Source organism: Vitis riparia, chromosome 12 (assembly GCF_004353265.1).
Source record: "Vitis riparia cultivar Riparia Gloire de Montpellier isolate 1030 chromosome 12, EGFV_Vit.rip_1.0, whole genome shotgun sequence".
In the NCBI taxonomy this organism is placed as follows: Eukaryota; Viridiplantae; Streptophyta; class Magnoliopsida; order Vitales; family Vitaceae; genus Vitis; species Vitis riparia.
Genome location: NC_048442.1, coordinates 5,562,832 through 5,577,241, shown reverse-complemented (window position 1 = coordinate 5,577,241; position 14,410 = coordinate 5,562,832). Strand labels below are relative to the sequence as shown.

At 34.2% G+C, this 14,410-nt stretch overlaps 1 protein-coding gene across 1 annotated transcript; it reads left to right on the top strand.

The window, feature by feature from the left end:
- Positions 1 to 4,786: 4,786 nt before the first annotated feature.
- LOC117925916 (small glutamine-rich tetratricopeptide repeat-containing protein) lies at positions 4,787 to 13,371 on the top strand. Its single transcript, XM_034845026.1, has 9 exons — positions 4,787 to 4,859; positions 6,737 to 6,964; positions 7,150 to 7,301; positions 9,674 to 9,737; positions 11,420 to 11,522; positions 11,912 to 12,075; positions 12,305 to 12,351; positions 12,442 to 12,489; positions 13,126 to 13,371. The coding sequence occupies exons 1-9, from the start codon at positions 4,787 to 4,789 to the stop codon at positions 13,369 to 13,371; spliced, it is 1,125 nt and encodes a 374-aa protein (XP_034700917.1).
- The last annotated feature ends 1,039 nt before the right edge of the window (positions 13,372 to 14,410 follow it).

Here is a 14,410-nt window from a genome sequence, read left to right as displayed (position 1 = left end):
GAGACATCCATTAGTTATCTCTTGCGAGCTTGAGAAGGGAAGTCCAAAGTTAAAGATCATCTTGAATGGAAAATGCTTAGTGAGAGGCACGAGCCATTGCAAGTTGCATCAATGAGAGGGAATTAAAGCTGAAATACATTTAAAGGATACATCTGTACAACACCGGTTAGAGAATTGACTATATGTTAATTCTCTAATGCGAGGAAATGAACCAAATGATCGGAGCTCTGTTTTTGCATGAGAAACCTCCCCAGTGAACCCAAGCCTCCAAGGAATGTTTTTCTTCATAAGTAATTTCCATTATTTTATTTTTGGTTAGTTTAAAACCAAACCTTTTCAACCAAAGATTATGTTTTCTTTTAAAGCTAACCTTGAAATGAAAAAGCACCCATTTAACTCTGAATTGGTATCAGTTGTGAGTTGAAAACCCTTCCCAGTGAACGACCCTAGAGCCACTATGCTATGCTAGCTAAGGCTATCCTAGTACATGGTGTAATAGGTTATAAATTTTGTTGATTACTCCCTGAGAACCACAATCAAGGGATACCAGCTGGACACGAATCAGCTGAGACACCAATTGGGAACGAATCACTTCTTCAACTATCCTTAAATTTTAGATTGCTCCAAATAGGACTGTGTCATTGACTTTTATGTGTCTTTAACCCTTTAGCTCTACTCATACTTTGTTTTTACCTTCGGGATATCCCAAGGGGATCCCAAGATTATCCTTATCCATGAAATTGTTGTAAACATCGATAACTAAAGGAAAATGTGAGAAAATAGAAAATATGCAAGGTAGCATAAATTTGATTAGTTTGAGAGAGTGTTCAATGTTGGAATCAAGCTTAAGATATGATTTTTGCTCTTATTACCACATAATTTATGGTATCAATTAGTGAACATGGACAAAAAGGCTTTAATTTAATCAATAGGCCAAATGGTGTGGTTGTTAAAATTGGTTTCAAAATGAATCTATTGAGGATGTCCTCTAATGTCTTCCTAAGAGGAAGAACATATGTAGACAATTGTTGAGGAGGAGAGGTTGTCCTCTAATGTTTTCCTTCAATGGTTAGGCGAAGCTTTCCCTCATTTGAACTTAATGGGCATTCTTTCCATAATTTTTTAAATAAGGGTTAGAGAGGTGCAGGGAGAGGTAGTGAGATTAAGAAATTGAATAGGATCTTAGATGAACAAAAACTCTTTGGTTGATTTTCTTGCAAGTAAAGTGTAGAGGCAAACATGAGAGGTTAAAATAGCACTAAGTACTTGAAATCCCTTAAAGCAACAATTAAGCTTTCATTTCAAAGAGATATCCATCAAACAATTTACCCCAACATAAGAGGTACTTCTAACGCCCTAGAAGAGGGTTCCAAAGACCATTTCTTCTGAGTTAAGAAAGACTACTCGTTAGCTATTAGCATGAAAGCAAAAATGCATAAACACAAATTTGGAAATGAAATGCTATTAAAAGCCAAGTTAAGACTATTCAAAGTGCACAAAACTTGTAAATAATTAAACTAAACCCAATTAAGTACTTAAGTTGAAATTAATAAAATCAAAGCAAAGAAAACTACACAAATTATCTAAGAAACAATAGAGAACAACCTTGAACCAACTGTTGGAGCTCCCAGAAGAACACCTTGCAAGGCACCACACATTCTCTCTTAATTAGAAAATAAGATTAAATAATGCTCCAAAGGTTTCCCTGATTGTTTGACCATGGGAGGGCATCCAAAAAGTAGTTGAAGATTCAAGGGTGAACTGAGAAACAAGTAAAAGGTTGACTAATTTGAGTGGCACCATTTTTAACAGTACATTGGGGTGGGATAGTGGCACACTAAGAGTGATGCCATCCGTGCTACTGTTTTTGGTACAATGCTCCTCTAGGTTATGGCAAAAATGGTGGCAGCTATGGAACGACAACATTTGTGCCATTATTTTTTTATAGCCTACTCCTCCATGGCCTGCGAAGATATCTCTTAATCCTGTTTTGCCCAAACTCACATTGAGTGATCCATGAATATCTTTGTTTCTCATATATAGGCTTAAAAGAAATATGCATTAATCATGGAAAATAAGATAACTGCGCTTACTTGAGGTATCATAATATGGTTAATGCTGAATTCACCCCCCAATGTGTTGGCTGTATTGAACATTCAATTATTAATATCCTTCAATTTCTCCTTGTTTTTTGAAATCTCTATAAATTTCACCCATTTCACCTTCATTTACCTTTAAACTTCCACTTGGACAACCCCTCTTCTCCCTTTTCCCTATGGATTGGACACCCATCACGTTGGGTTATTTTATTAGTTGAAACCATATGCTAAGGGGAGACACAAGGGCCCTCAAGACTTCTCATCTTAGTAGGAAATTGAGTTATGACAACCTTGGTACAAAAAAGAAAGAATAAAAGAGTTATAGCTAGCCATAAGTGAGGAGACCATACACAGGAGAATTCTTTCACAACTTTCAAAGATGTAATACAAAATAGGAATTTACAAAGCCATATTAATACGACCATGGCATGCTATGTATCATAAACAAGACCAGATTTTATTTGGATACTGTTAACATTGGAAAATGACAAACGGGTTTCTTGGAAACACTAGCATGACTCAAATCCATGTGATTGAGGAAGTAATTAATGTGCCCTATGTAGATTAGTTCCTGTGTAGACTAATTACACCCTATATGCATTATTCCATCCTCATTGATAAGCATAACTCCGTCAATGGTGCAATTAAAAATAAGGCATGCAATAGAAGACACCAGTACCATGTCAAAGTAACATTAGCAGTAATTAAAGTTATTACGAACCCTTTTGTAGAAGGACCTCCAGCTAAACCAAGTATGATAAAATTTTCTGCTCTCTGCTATTAACTTCTTTAGTTTCCAAATTCTCATCCCTAACTTAAGCATCAAATTCTGGGCAAACGCCTAGTCAGAAATTCCCTGTGTTACTTGTTTTCTTCTATGTAGGTTCAGCAAGGAGGTTCAAGTGTAGGACGTCCACAAAAACAACAATGACACTGTTGCAATTAAAAACAGGAAACTTAATGAAAGTTGCAAGTTGACTGAAAGTGTAAAAGGTCCTGCCAAGTATTTGAAAACAATACTCGAGTAAAAAATTAAAAAACGACTGAAAACTTCCTGAAAGAAAAATGAAAATGGCATAATGACTTTCGATATCCAATAGCAGGGTTATCATGGTCCACTTTATTGGTTTCATTCCAAGAGGGAGTATAATGGATTGAGAAACTTATAGCCTCTCCGGTCCACCCTTCCACTTGATGAAAAAAGACTTCTTATTGCCTGGAAAGCATTTTTTTTCCCCTCTCGATGGCTAAAATTGCAACTTTAGGTCCATTTTTAACTAGGCAGCCTGTGGTTGAAGAATATGTACCGCACCAACATATTTCAAAGCATTCTTTTGTGGCCTAACACTCTTAGACAACCAACTTCCAATTTATATTTTTAGCCTTTTTAACTCCTGTAGGTAAACCATCCTTATCAAACTCTCCATCTTATGCTCTTAAATCTTCTTGGGAGAACTGGTCATTATAAGTCATCAGTAATGCTAACAATAACTAAAGTACAAAAAATAGCAACAAAAGCAAAGAGACGAAGAAAGTTAAATAAAACAGTGCACATGGCTAGTTCTTAGTGAAAAACTGTGTCATCACCAGAAGGCATTTACTTAATCAATGTTACCTTTTCATATTCTTAGCCAGCAAAAAATTATTGACATCCTATCTTATTTTGACGATGAACAAGCGACTGAAGTGAAATATGAAACTTTTTCCTACCATTTCAGAGGATGCTAATATCTTAACCATATATCTTTATTTGATCTATCAAAACAATTTGTCTCAGAAATCATATGTGGTGACAAAATAAGGATTAGGTGTTAATTTTTTGGTCCATTGGATGTATTACACAACTACTCTACCATAAGCACCTTACCAGAACCCTAGTAGACAAGGGTTTGTTCTTACAAGTTTCAAAACAAATTATAATTAACGTAAAACTAGTTCATTACTGAATTAACTTAAGATACATGTTAACAAAGTCAGCGACCAGAACAGAAAACCTTAATTTCATTAGGTGAATTCTAGTGATTTGTGTAATAACTATTGAATTTTTCTTAATAGTTCTTCAGTGGTCCAAAAATTGATGATAAATTGGTCTTTCATTTAGGGTCAATTATGTTATGTTCTTCCCAAATAAGTTAATGAAATAGGGATATAGAAAATTCTACAATTGTTAATAAGACAAAACACATAAATTTTCTAGATTTGTAAATGTCATAATTGATTGTGCATATATATTAAAAAATGTAGTAAAGAAATCAACCCCCACAAATTATCATTAATTGTGACTCCCAGACATAGCAAACAGGCCCTCTATCTAATAACATCTATCCTTTTTTGGACATTGAACCTAATATGCTCATTCCAGGACCAATCCCAAGTCAAACATCCAATGAGGGGCTTTCACCAGGGTTGGGGTATCAAAACTGTAAAATTCTAGAAAGATCCAATGGTTAAAAATTTGATGGCTACAAACACGTGAGCAGCACTATAACACATCAGTTTCTGTCAGTTTATACATAGGCCAGGCAGGAGAATTGTGAGGAAACACTCAAACATATCTTCCTTGGAAAGCACTTTGTCTCAGTTGTTTCTCTCTAAAACTTTCTCATTTCCCTCCCTCTAGAGTTCACATCAAACCCTCTTCAAAATCATTTTTCTCTTTCTAGAATTCACATCAAACCCTCTTCAAAATGCCTAGACTCAGCAGTGATTCTCCTCTGTGCATCCGCATTGTTCTTGCTTTTCTAGATTTTCTTAGTTCCGGTTAGTCCACAGGGATTTCTGATCTCTCTTTTTCTTTTTGCTGATCCTACAAAATGATAAATCTTCACATAACCTTTTCATTTTTTAGTGCATTTTTTGTCCAAGTTTTTGATAATTCCCCTTTTTATGTAGCCATTGTTGTTGGTATCCCTACAGTGTGTCTCTTGATGATTTAATTTATTGTTGAATTGAGATTTGATGGTTTGTCTTTTGGTGTTGGGATATGGGATCTTTGTTGCATGAAGGGAACTGCGTGTCTAGAAAAGTTGGCATTTTGTTGGAAGCCCATATCAGTGTGGTTTTGATCTATATGGTTCATCTTTGGTATTTTACATGGATTTAATCAAAGGGTTTGATGGGTTTTGCATGAATATGAATAGTGTTAGGTTTCTACAATTTATGGTTTTTCTCCTGACTGAGAAATACCATATAAACTTAATTTTTGGTTAGGTTTTTACTATATTGAATTTCTATAAGAATGTATATAGTTTTGTCTGCCTAAAATTGGTAAGATTCATAAGAAAAATTGTGGTTAGGGCTTTATAAAGTCTGGGATTTCTACTGGCTTTTTATTTTTTATTTTATTTTATAAGAGATGCTTTATATGACTGAAGTTTCTGATTTTCAAAAATGTGTATCTGTAGTAAACTAGGTTATTGTGCGATATTCTCTTGTCATGGAGACTGACATTCTTTAGCCTCAAATCCATTTAAAATGTCCATCAATGCAGGTATGTTGATTATTGTGATGGTTGCCAGAAAACTTTGATACTGCTAATATGTGATAGATTATCTCAATGGGAAAACCTCAGGAAAAATATCCATTTATTTATTTGCTTTGCTGATCACAAACATTAATAATATTGATTTTTTTTCGGTTACCACCCAAGCCCACTCACATCCAAACTCAATTTTTGCTAGAAGATCTTATTGTTCTCTATTTTGACAGATGTTTGGAAAATTTCCAGACTCAATCATAAGTTTGTGACCAGTAAAATTCGAGGACCATCGGAGTGCCATTTTTGACATAGTGACAGTACAGACATGAAACTTGTTTAGACATTTCACCCTCTCCTGTAAGTGTACAACTAAAATTTCCTGTAAGTGTACACCTAGGTTTATCTTAAAATTGTTACAAATTATTACCTAATACAAGATACACAATGGAGATAGAATATTTCTGTAATGAAACTAAGGAGAACAAGAAGAAAGGAGATGAGCGACTAAGTAATTATTACTTTTTCCTAACTCTTTCTCAGGCATTCCTTAATTACAGTAAATTTTATCTTTCTTTCCTACTCCATAGACAAACATAAATTTTTTAATTAATTAATATTTGACTTGATTTATTGAAGCATGCATGTTCAGGTCTACAATGACGATTAGGATTTGCATGCAGTTTTGTGATAACGAAAGACTAGTTTTTGGGAGTTTGAGGAGGTTTCTAGAAAAAATGCGCATTTTGGATTTCTCGAAGCCTTGAGAATCTAGGTGATAGAGTTGAACCAAGCTACAATGTTTTTGAGTGTTGTTGCTTAAGTATCATATCTTACTGATTGTTTAGTTTGGTATGATTGTTTATCATCCATTTGGATTAAATTAGAAATACTTACAAAATCGTAAATGATTATGGAGTCTATTTTAAAAGTGTTAGGCATTGTTGCTTTCAATTTTGATCACCATTGGCTTCAGATTGCTTAAAAAAAAAAATTTGTAAATGCTTTGCCAGTAGTCATTGTTCTAGAAAGCTCTTTGATGATCATGGACTGAGTAAGTTTTCAGCACTGCATTTCTAGATCATTTGTTTCTTTAATTTCCACATTAAGATCACAACCCTAGTTCAGTTCCTCTAGCACTCATAGCTTATCTTTATTACAGTTACTCCTGCAGCAGGAGTTGATCCTGAAGCTTTTGAAGTCATTCAGGAATGTCTTCGAGAAGTTTTCCATATTGATCAATCCTCAAGTGCAGGTGGAGTGCCGAAAGGGGTTTTCATTAGTTTATTCAGTTCAATGGAAGGAGCTCGACACGGTAATGATACAAGAGCACAGCCCTGTTCACAACAGGCAGCTCCAGCTCCATCCACTGAAAATTCATCCTCTGGAGGTAAGGATGCATGCAATTTTTACTTTTAACTTGGAGAAATGTATATAAATTGGAAAGTGATTGCTGAAAAGATGAAAAAAAAAAAGACCAACATAGAATTAATAGTCTGTCTCGACTCTCGACTGTTGATGTCAAATATTGTTTGCACATGTTGATGCTTCTTGATAACCATATACAACCAGCAGGTGATTCGTCGTCCACAGGTCTTCCGGTAAAAGAATTGTTGCATCAGTTCTTGCTTGCGCTTACGAAAGCTCGCTTCTTCAAGCCAAGGCCTACAGAAGATGCTAATACCCGAGCAACCAAAGTGAAGAAATATTTTCATGATGCTGTAGAGGTATGATTGATGTTATTTGCAAACTATTTTGCTGAACTATATCTCACTAGATATCACCGCTTTGCCATTGTTATATGGTTATTTATTTATTTATACTGCTGCCTGCTGGCATTTATGTTGTTGCATAGAATTATATTGTTTCTACTTTTGTTTTTGATATAATCAACTAGTTTGTGATACATTGCACTTGTGCAACTTCTGTACCCAATGACAATCAGTGCCTTCATTGTTTTTCACCCTGCAGCTTCTATTCTTAATTATTCTCAGTGTTTTTATTGCTTTTCTTCCCAGATCATACAATAATCCAAGAGAATAAGAGTGAAAGGGCCAGAATATTTTCTTGTATTGAAAAGTCAAAATGAGAATATCACTAAGCTACACTATAGTTTTGGCCTGTTATATTCCAATCTCACATTATTTCTGCTAATGAAGGGTTGTCATTGAATGGTTGCCTATAAACCCCTCCAACTCTTGCTTCATTTGCTCAGGAAAATTACTGCCAACAAATGGTTTACTTGTTAATTATATATTGGAGGCAATCAATACATCACCCTGAACAACTTAAGGTTTTTGGCTTTTAGTTGTGACATTGTCTTGGCCTTAATATTTCTATGTTTTGGCCATCATTCTTAAGGCTTTTACTTGCAACTCTTAGCAGCATCAAGTGTCCTACTGCCACAATAAATTTCTTGTTCTTATTTTTTTTTAGATAGAAATAGCAAAATTTTTATATGGACATTTTTTTTTGTCTTGTCTTATAAAAGTAATCTAAAGTGTGTTCTTTTAGCTGTTAAATTACCACAGTAGGTTTTCAACTAGTATTTAATGTATATGCATATGTAAATACATGATCCACAAACTTGAACTCTATTAAGAAACATGTAGTCATTTTTTACATCATCCTATCATTTGATTATAGGGAAGAGCCCCCACTGTTTATGTTAAGATTGCCGCAAACAATCGCATTTTTACTTTACCCTCACTCATGCATGTTGTGTCCAGTTGTATCCCTATCTAGATTTTTACAGTAAGTGCATTAATTGGGAAATGAATCACATATAGTGAATCATTGATAGGGATTGTTAGGAATCTAGAATTTGCACATTCATTTACAAGTTTCATTGGGTTAGAGTTTCCTTCTAAGCTATGAAAACAAGCCTCACATCCTGAGATATTGGCAACCATCGATTTAGAACATTTATCTTGCATTGTAGCCACCTTAAGTGACCTTTTGTTCATACTAGCCTCATAAATATCCTAATTTTTTACTATCAAAATTGGATCTTAAAATTTGTGTGAGCAAACATGTGATATCGACTCCCCATGAATCAAGCTTTAGTTTGATTAATTGAATGAAAGTTCTTTGTTTTTTTTACTATCATTCTCCATTTAGATTGTAAACAATAGTTGGTTAAAGGGATGGGCTTAATCAATTGAGAGCTCAAGATTAGTTGAGTTTCATTTTGATTTGAGATCCTACTTTTGACCTTTTTGGAATCGTATTTAAAAACCTTCCACTCCTAAAAAGGTAGAGCATGGTCCCAAGAACCCAAAATATGAGGAACCAAATCCAAGTAAACTAACTTTCAAGTTTTTGTGTGAGACATTCAGCTAATTAAGAGTCAATTAGTTTTGTGTAACCTTTATTCTTCATAGGATTCTAATGTTGCATGAGGATGAATATATTGTGTGTTTAATGTGAGGAATATATCAACATAAATTTTGCAGTAGGATGAGATATGTCTGTTCTGCTCTTGAAGAAAAAACTGTCAAGAAAGGCCTCTCTAGATTATTTCTCTTGAAGAAAAGCTTATCTTGTTGTGTTCTAGTCATTCATCCCCATGTGTTGCCAGCACTTTTAAAAGCATATCTATCTGCTACTATACCATGAATTAAATGAGTTGATGTCCATATTCCTGATGATTTTGATTATTTCCCATTTGGATAATTTTTTAGATTTTTTGTATTGAAGATCTTTCTTAATTAACTATTCCTGTCTTGAAAAGATAACCCTTCGCCTACCTTCCTCTGATGGAGTGAACGAAAAGACGAGCTGAGAAAGAGATCATGATAGATTGGTTTGATTTGGCTTGGTGGTTTTAATTTCATGGTTAAGAAAAGCGTATCTAATGGTATTATATTCACCAACCTCTACATGTTGCCAACAGTGTTTAGAGACATTAAATAATATCTGTAAGGTACTTACCTCACCTCAACTGCTTCAGTTGGAAAGTGAAAAATAAACAAATAAAAAATGAAAACAAGAAGTTCTTATTTAATTCTGGAGTATGAATAAAATGATCCGATGTTCTATAATATTGTTTCTACACACCTTTTTGTTGACAATAATATTGTTATAATTGCAATGCCAGGAGCTGAAAAATGCATCTCGAGCCCTTACCATCAACAATCTGGCAGAAACAATAATATCACAAGGTACTCTTATGCTATCTAGCTAGCTGCATGTACATTAATGAGTGTGAGTCTCCTTCAAACCCTACATCATTGGTCCTTCAAAGCCTACCTTTTCTATGCTATTGTAAATATTGTCTGTCTCATCAATACTGGCTATACATAATTTGTCTTACATTAGTGATCGTATACCATTATGTTGAACATCCATATTTAGCATAGTAGCTGGAAAGTTATCCAAGGCAATGAAGTCACACTCAGGTTCAAAGTATCGGCCGAGTCCGGTATGACTCGGCCGAGTTGTATCCGCCGAGTCCGGTATGACTCGGCCGAGTTGTATCCGCCTTGATACCTGCTGTGACGAGACCGATACTAGATACAGTATAATGCATGAATTCGGCTAGGAATCGATAAGACTCGGTTGACTCGTCTGAGTTTCTGAGTTAACTCGGCTGACTCGGTTAGGTTACAGAGAATTTTCAAATTTTATTTCCAATCACAATAAAATATCATAACATTTTCATAATTTAAAAATAAAAAAATAAAAATTAGAGATTGCTCTTTCAAATGCAAACACTTATTCTGAAATTTTAAACCATCAATGAAAAGATCAAAGAAGACGAAGAAGAAAAAACCCAACTCGTGACCCGTTCAGAAATAAGCGGAGAAACCACTAAAGGATGAGGGCATGATTTAGGATTTAGTTACCTGATTTTCCTCAAAATCGAACATTACCGGAGGGTGGAGCTTTGGTGTCAGTAGTGGTGACTCGTCAAGTGGACTGAATCTTTCACCAACAACATCGACAAGACAACCCCCTCATAGTCAGATTGATCTTCCTCCCGTGTTAGGTCTTGCACAATTGCAAATTTGCGATTGCAGGTGGTGTCTTTTATTGTGGGTCTTGACAATAATGGTGGTGTGCGAGGGTGGGAGATTGGGGGCTGAAATTAGTAAAGTAAAAAACCGCCTTTTATATGGATTTACATGGAGAATTGAGTCCCCGATTTACATGGAAAATACCTTTCATATAAACACTTTAATATGATTTAATAGTAACATATTAGGAGAATTGAGTCCCCGATTTGCTGAAGTAAAATGATATGAAAGATATAGATGAGGTTTAATGATAAATTAAAATGTTTATATGGCAAAGTGAGAATTAAATCCTCAATTTTTTAATATTATCACAAATAACTTTGAGCTAAATGTGAAAAAAAAAATTGTTTTATTAAAAATTTCAGGTTATTTAATTATATTTATTTTATTTTTTAATTTATATAATATTTTTATAATTTTTTGAAAATTTTAATTATCTTATTTTAAGTATCGCCCGATACCGAACCAAGATACCGAGACCGATATGCCTCGTGACCCTCCGAGTCGATGATCGATATTGCGACTTTGAACCATAGTCACACTCCACTTATTTTAGTGTTTGAATGCTGAAACTCACTTTTCAATTCCTGTTCAGCTTAAGTTCATTGGAAATATTGTGTAAGTTGCAAAGAATAATTGAACTGCCATTGGATTCTGGATGCCTTCTTTGAGAGTGCACGCGGGCTCTAGGGACTTGCTTGGTTCCAAAGTCTATATAAAGAGACATTAAGATTTTATTATTATTATTATTATTATTATTATTATTATTCATGCAGATTAATATATTTGGCTTCATTGTGATTGAAACTATTGTCTTCTCTATTTAGGAAAAATGGCAATGGAGTTAGAGCAGTATACAAAAGCAGTCGACCTGTGTAGTTGTGCCATTGCCCTTTCTGAAGACAACAAGGATGTCCTCTACTGCAATAGGTATGCTAAGTAGGCCTTTATGGATAAAATTGTACTTGATATTGTAAAGATAAAGCAACAATTTGTTAAGCATTGAAGAGGCCAATAAATACTATTGTTGGGAAAGCATGCAGATGCACATACACATACATACCTTATTTGGTGAACTCTAAAATACTCTTTCAAGGATGCTCGAAATTTGTTTGGAAGAAAACATCATGGGTTTAATGGTTCTGGGCTGAAAACAAGCTCTTGACAAAGTAGGGAGTAGTATAAAACAGTAAATTTAGTCATGTTTGTTATGGATCCATGTAATCTAGATTAATTTCATGCAAATATGGATGCCTCCTATTTCATATGTTCTTCCCTTTGTAATTTGTCTGGGATCTAAAACAATGCATGTCTGTCAGAGCGGCTGCTCATTATGGGAATCAAAAGTATGCTGCAGCTTTGTGTGACTGTATGAAAGCAATAGAAATCAACCCTAAGTGCATTGAGGCATATAGTCACTTTGGTCACATCCGTCTTGAACAAGGAAACATTATCGATGCTCTTTGCCATGGATTTGTGAAAGGTTAGTCTTAGTTTGATTACAACATAGCCTTGAATTCTTTTCACTCCTACTTATTTTCTTTTATTCTTTTAGTTTTAGAGTTTGATTTTCTTCAGCCCTAGTTTCAAGTGCATTATCATATATTTTCTGTATCATTTACCTCTTCCATTTACGTTGATCAACATGAAAAATCATTACATTTATAAATCTAAACTAATCTTTGCCCTAATTTTTGTTCCCACTTCTGCAGTTGTACAATTGGATCCATGTAATGAGGAAGCACAAGAAAATATTCGCGTTTGTTCCTTCTTACCTTTCTTCTCACATTTTAGTTTTACTAAATCAGAGTTTCCTCAATTTTTAACCCCTCTTCATTTCTGCCCACAGATTTGTGAAGAGAAACTGCGAGACAAGTTTACACGGATGCGGGAGCAGGTAGTTTACTTTTCTAATGTTTCTAAAGATTCTTAGAATAATCTTTCCTGCATGGATGCACGTTTAGGACTTAGACGAAAGCTTTACAATTGCATAATTGGAATTTTCTCTAGATACTCCATCATTTCCCATCTTTTTGTCTCTTGGGGGGTTGAACTACACATTGGGAATAGTTGTGAATTTCAAAGAGGAAGTTTTGAAATTACCATATGAAAATGGAATAAGTCTTTTAAACCAACTACTATAAAGATCTTACATTGAAATGGTACCTTAGACTGCGCAAACCCAATAAAAGCTTGTTAGTTCATTAGTAATCATTATCACCATGTAATGTTAGGCAATTACAGAACTATATGTTTATCAGTTCAATGAGGTGTCAATTTTAGGGTTGATGAAGTCAAATCTATTTGAGGTAGCTGAGAAAAGAAAGAATAACAAATCTCAGGCATAGTGGCTCTGATCACTCACATACACCTAGATAAAATAGTAGTTGGCATCTTAATTTTACATACCTTTTTCCATGATTAATGTTTATTTTTCTTTATGAACTTGCTTTGAGAATCTACATAACTTCTTTTGTTCTACTTGTATTAGCGAATAAAACAACTAATAATGTTCTTTTCCCCATTCACTCAGAATGAAGCTTTGGTAAACCTAATAAAAGAACCGTTTCTTCCACTTGTGCGAAGTACAAAGCCTGTTGCACCAAGAGAAGCACCAAGCACATCAGCTAGGCGTTCACAGTCTGGTGACAGAAACACTAACAAGTCTCCCACGCATGAAACAATTGAAACCGGGGAAGTGGAAAATATGGAAGAAGTGCTTGCTTTATTGTCGATTTCTTCCTCAAATCTTGATGATCCTTTAGGAAGCAAGCCATGATTGAAGAGATTTCAAGGCTTGGTTTAACGGGTTTAGCAGTGCTTTAAGGTGTAAAAACCAGTAGATTGAGCAGCAAATTATCATACAAAATTTATTTAAAATCATTGTATACATATGTAATACAATGGACTTCTTTCAAGAAGAAAAAAATGTATTCAACAGACAATTAGACCAACATTGAACCATGATATGTAGTAGTAACTTGTCACTCAGCCATTTTGTATAACCAAAACAAGGATTTTAGCTTTCTTGATAGTTTCGTAATTTATCAATTTTTATCTTTCTATGATTACTTTCCCTTTATTTTGAAAACTTTACATTCATGCATGTTGCATACTTTTTGATCATTTCTTGTAAGTTAATTTTTATTGTTTTTAGAAATTAATGAAGGGGTAAAAACAATGTAGAAAGTGCAACCCTAGATGCAGTTCCATTATAATCTTCTAGAACTTATACAAATTGTATATATACATTTCTTTTAACGAATCACCCATAAAAAAATAAAAAATAAAAAAATGTTGACGATTGAGGGATCCTTTGGGCTTCCTTCTTACCATGAAAAGATCCTTAAATAAAATTAAGTCAATACAGAATACATATTGGTTCTCTTAGTCGGAATATTTTCAATAAAATCACAATTTACTTGAACTAAAGTCTCAAATTTGTTAGTTAGAATTCCTAGTAAAATACTTAAAGCACCCTCTACCCATTTCCTTGCTAAATTGTAGTATTAAGAGTTGAATAATAATTGTATCAAGTTAAAATGGTTCTCACTATCAAGCACTTGAAATACCCTTAAAGGAGCCCCTAAACTTCAATTTACAAACATCAAGGTATGACATTTTCATTAAAAATAGAGAGGTTTAAATTAAAATTTGATTAAATGAATAATCAACCAAAATTGGGGGATCATTTCAAGGGTAAAAAGAATAGCCTAAGGTCCCTTTTTCTTAGCCCATTCAACTACTCAAAAGACATGGAAATAAGACTAGATTTAAGATAAAAAAACATAGCATGAGAAAATGAACATTGAAACCTG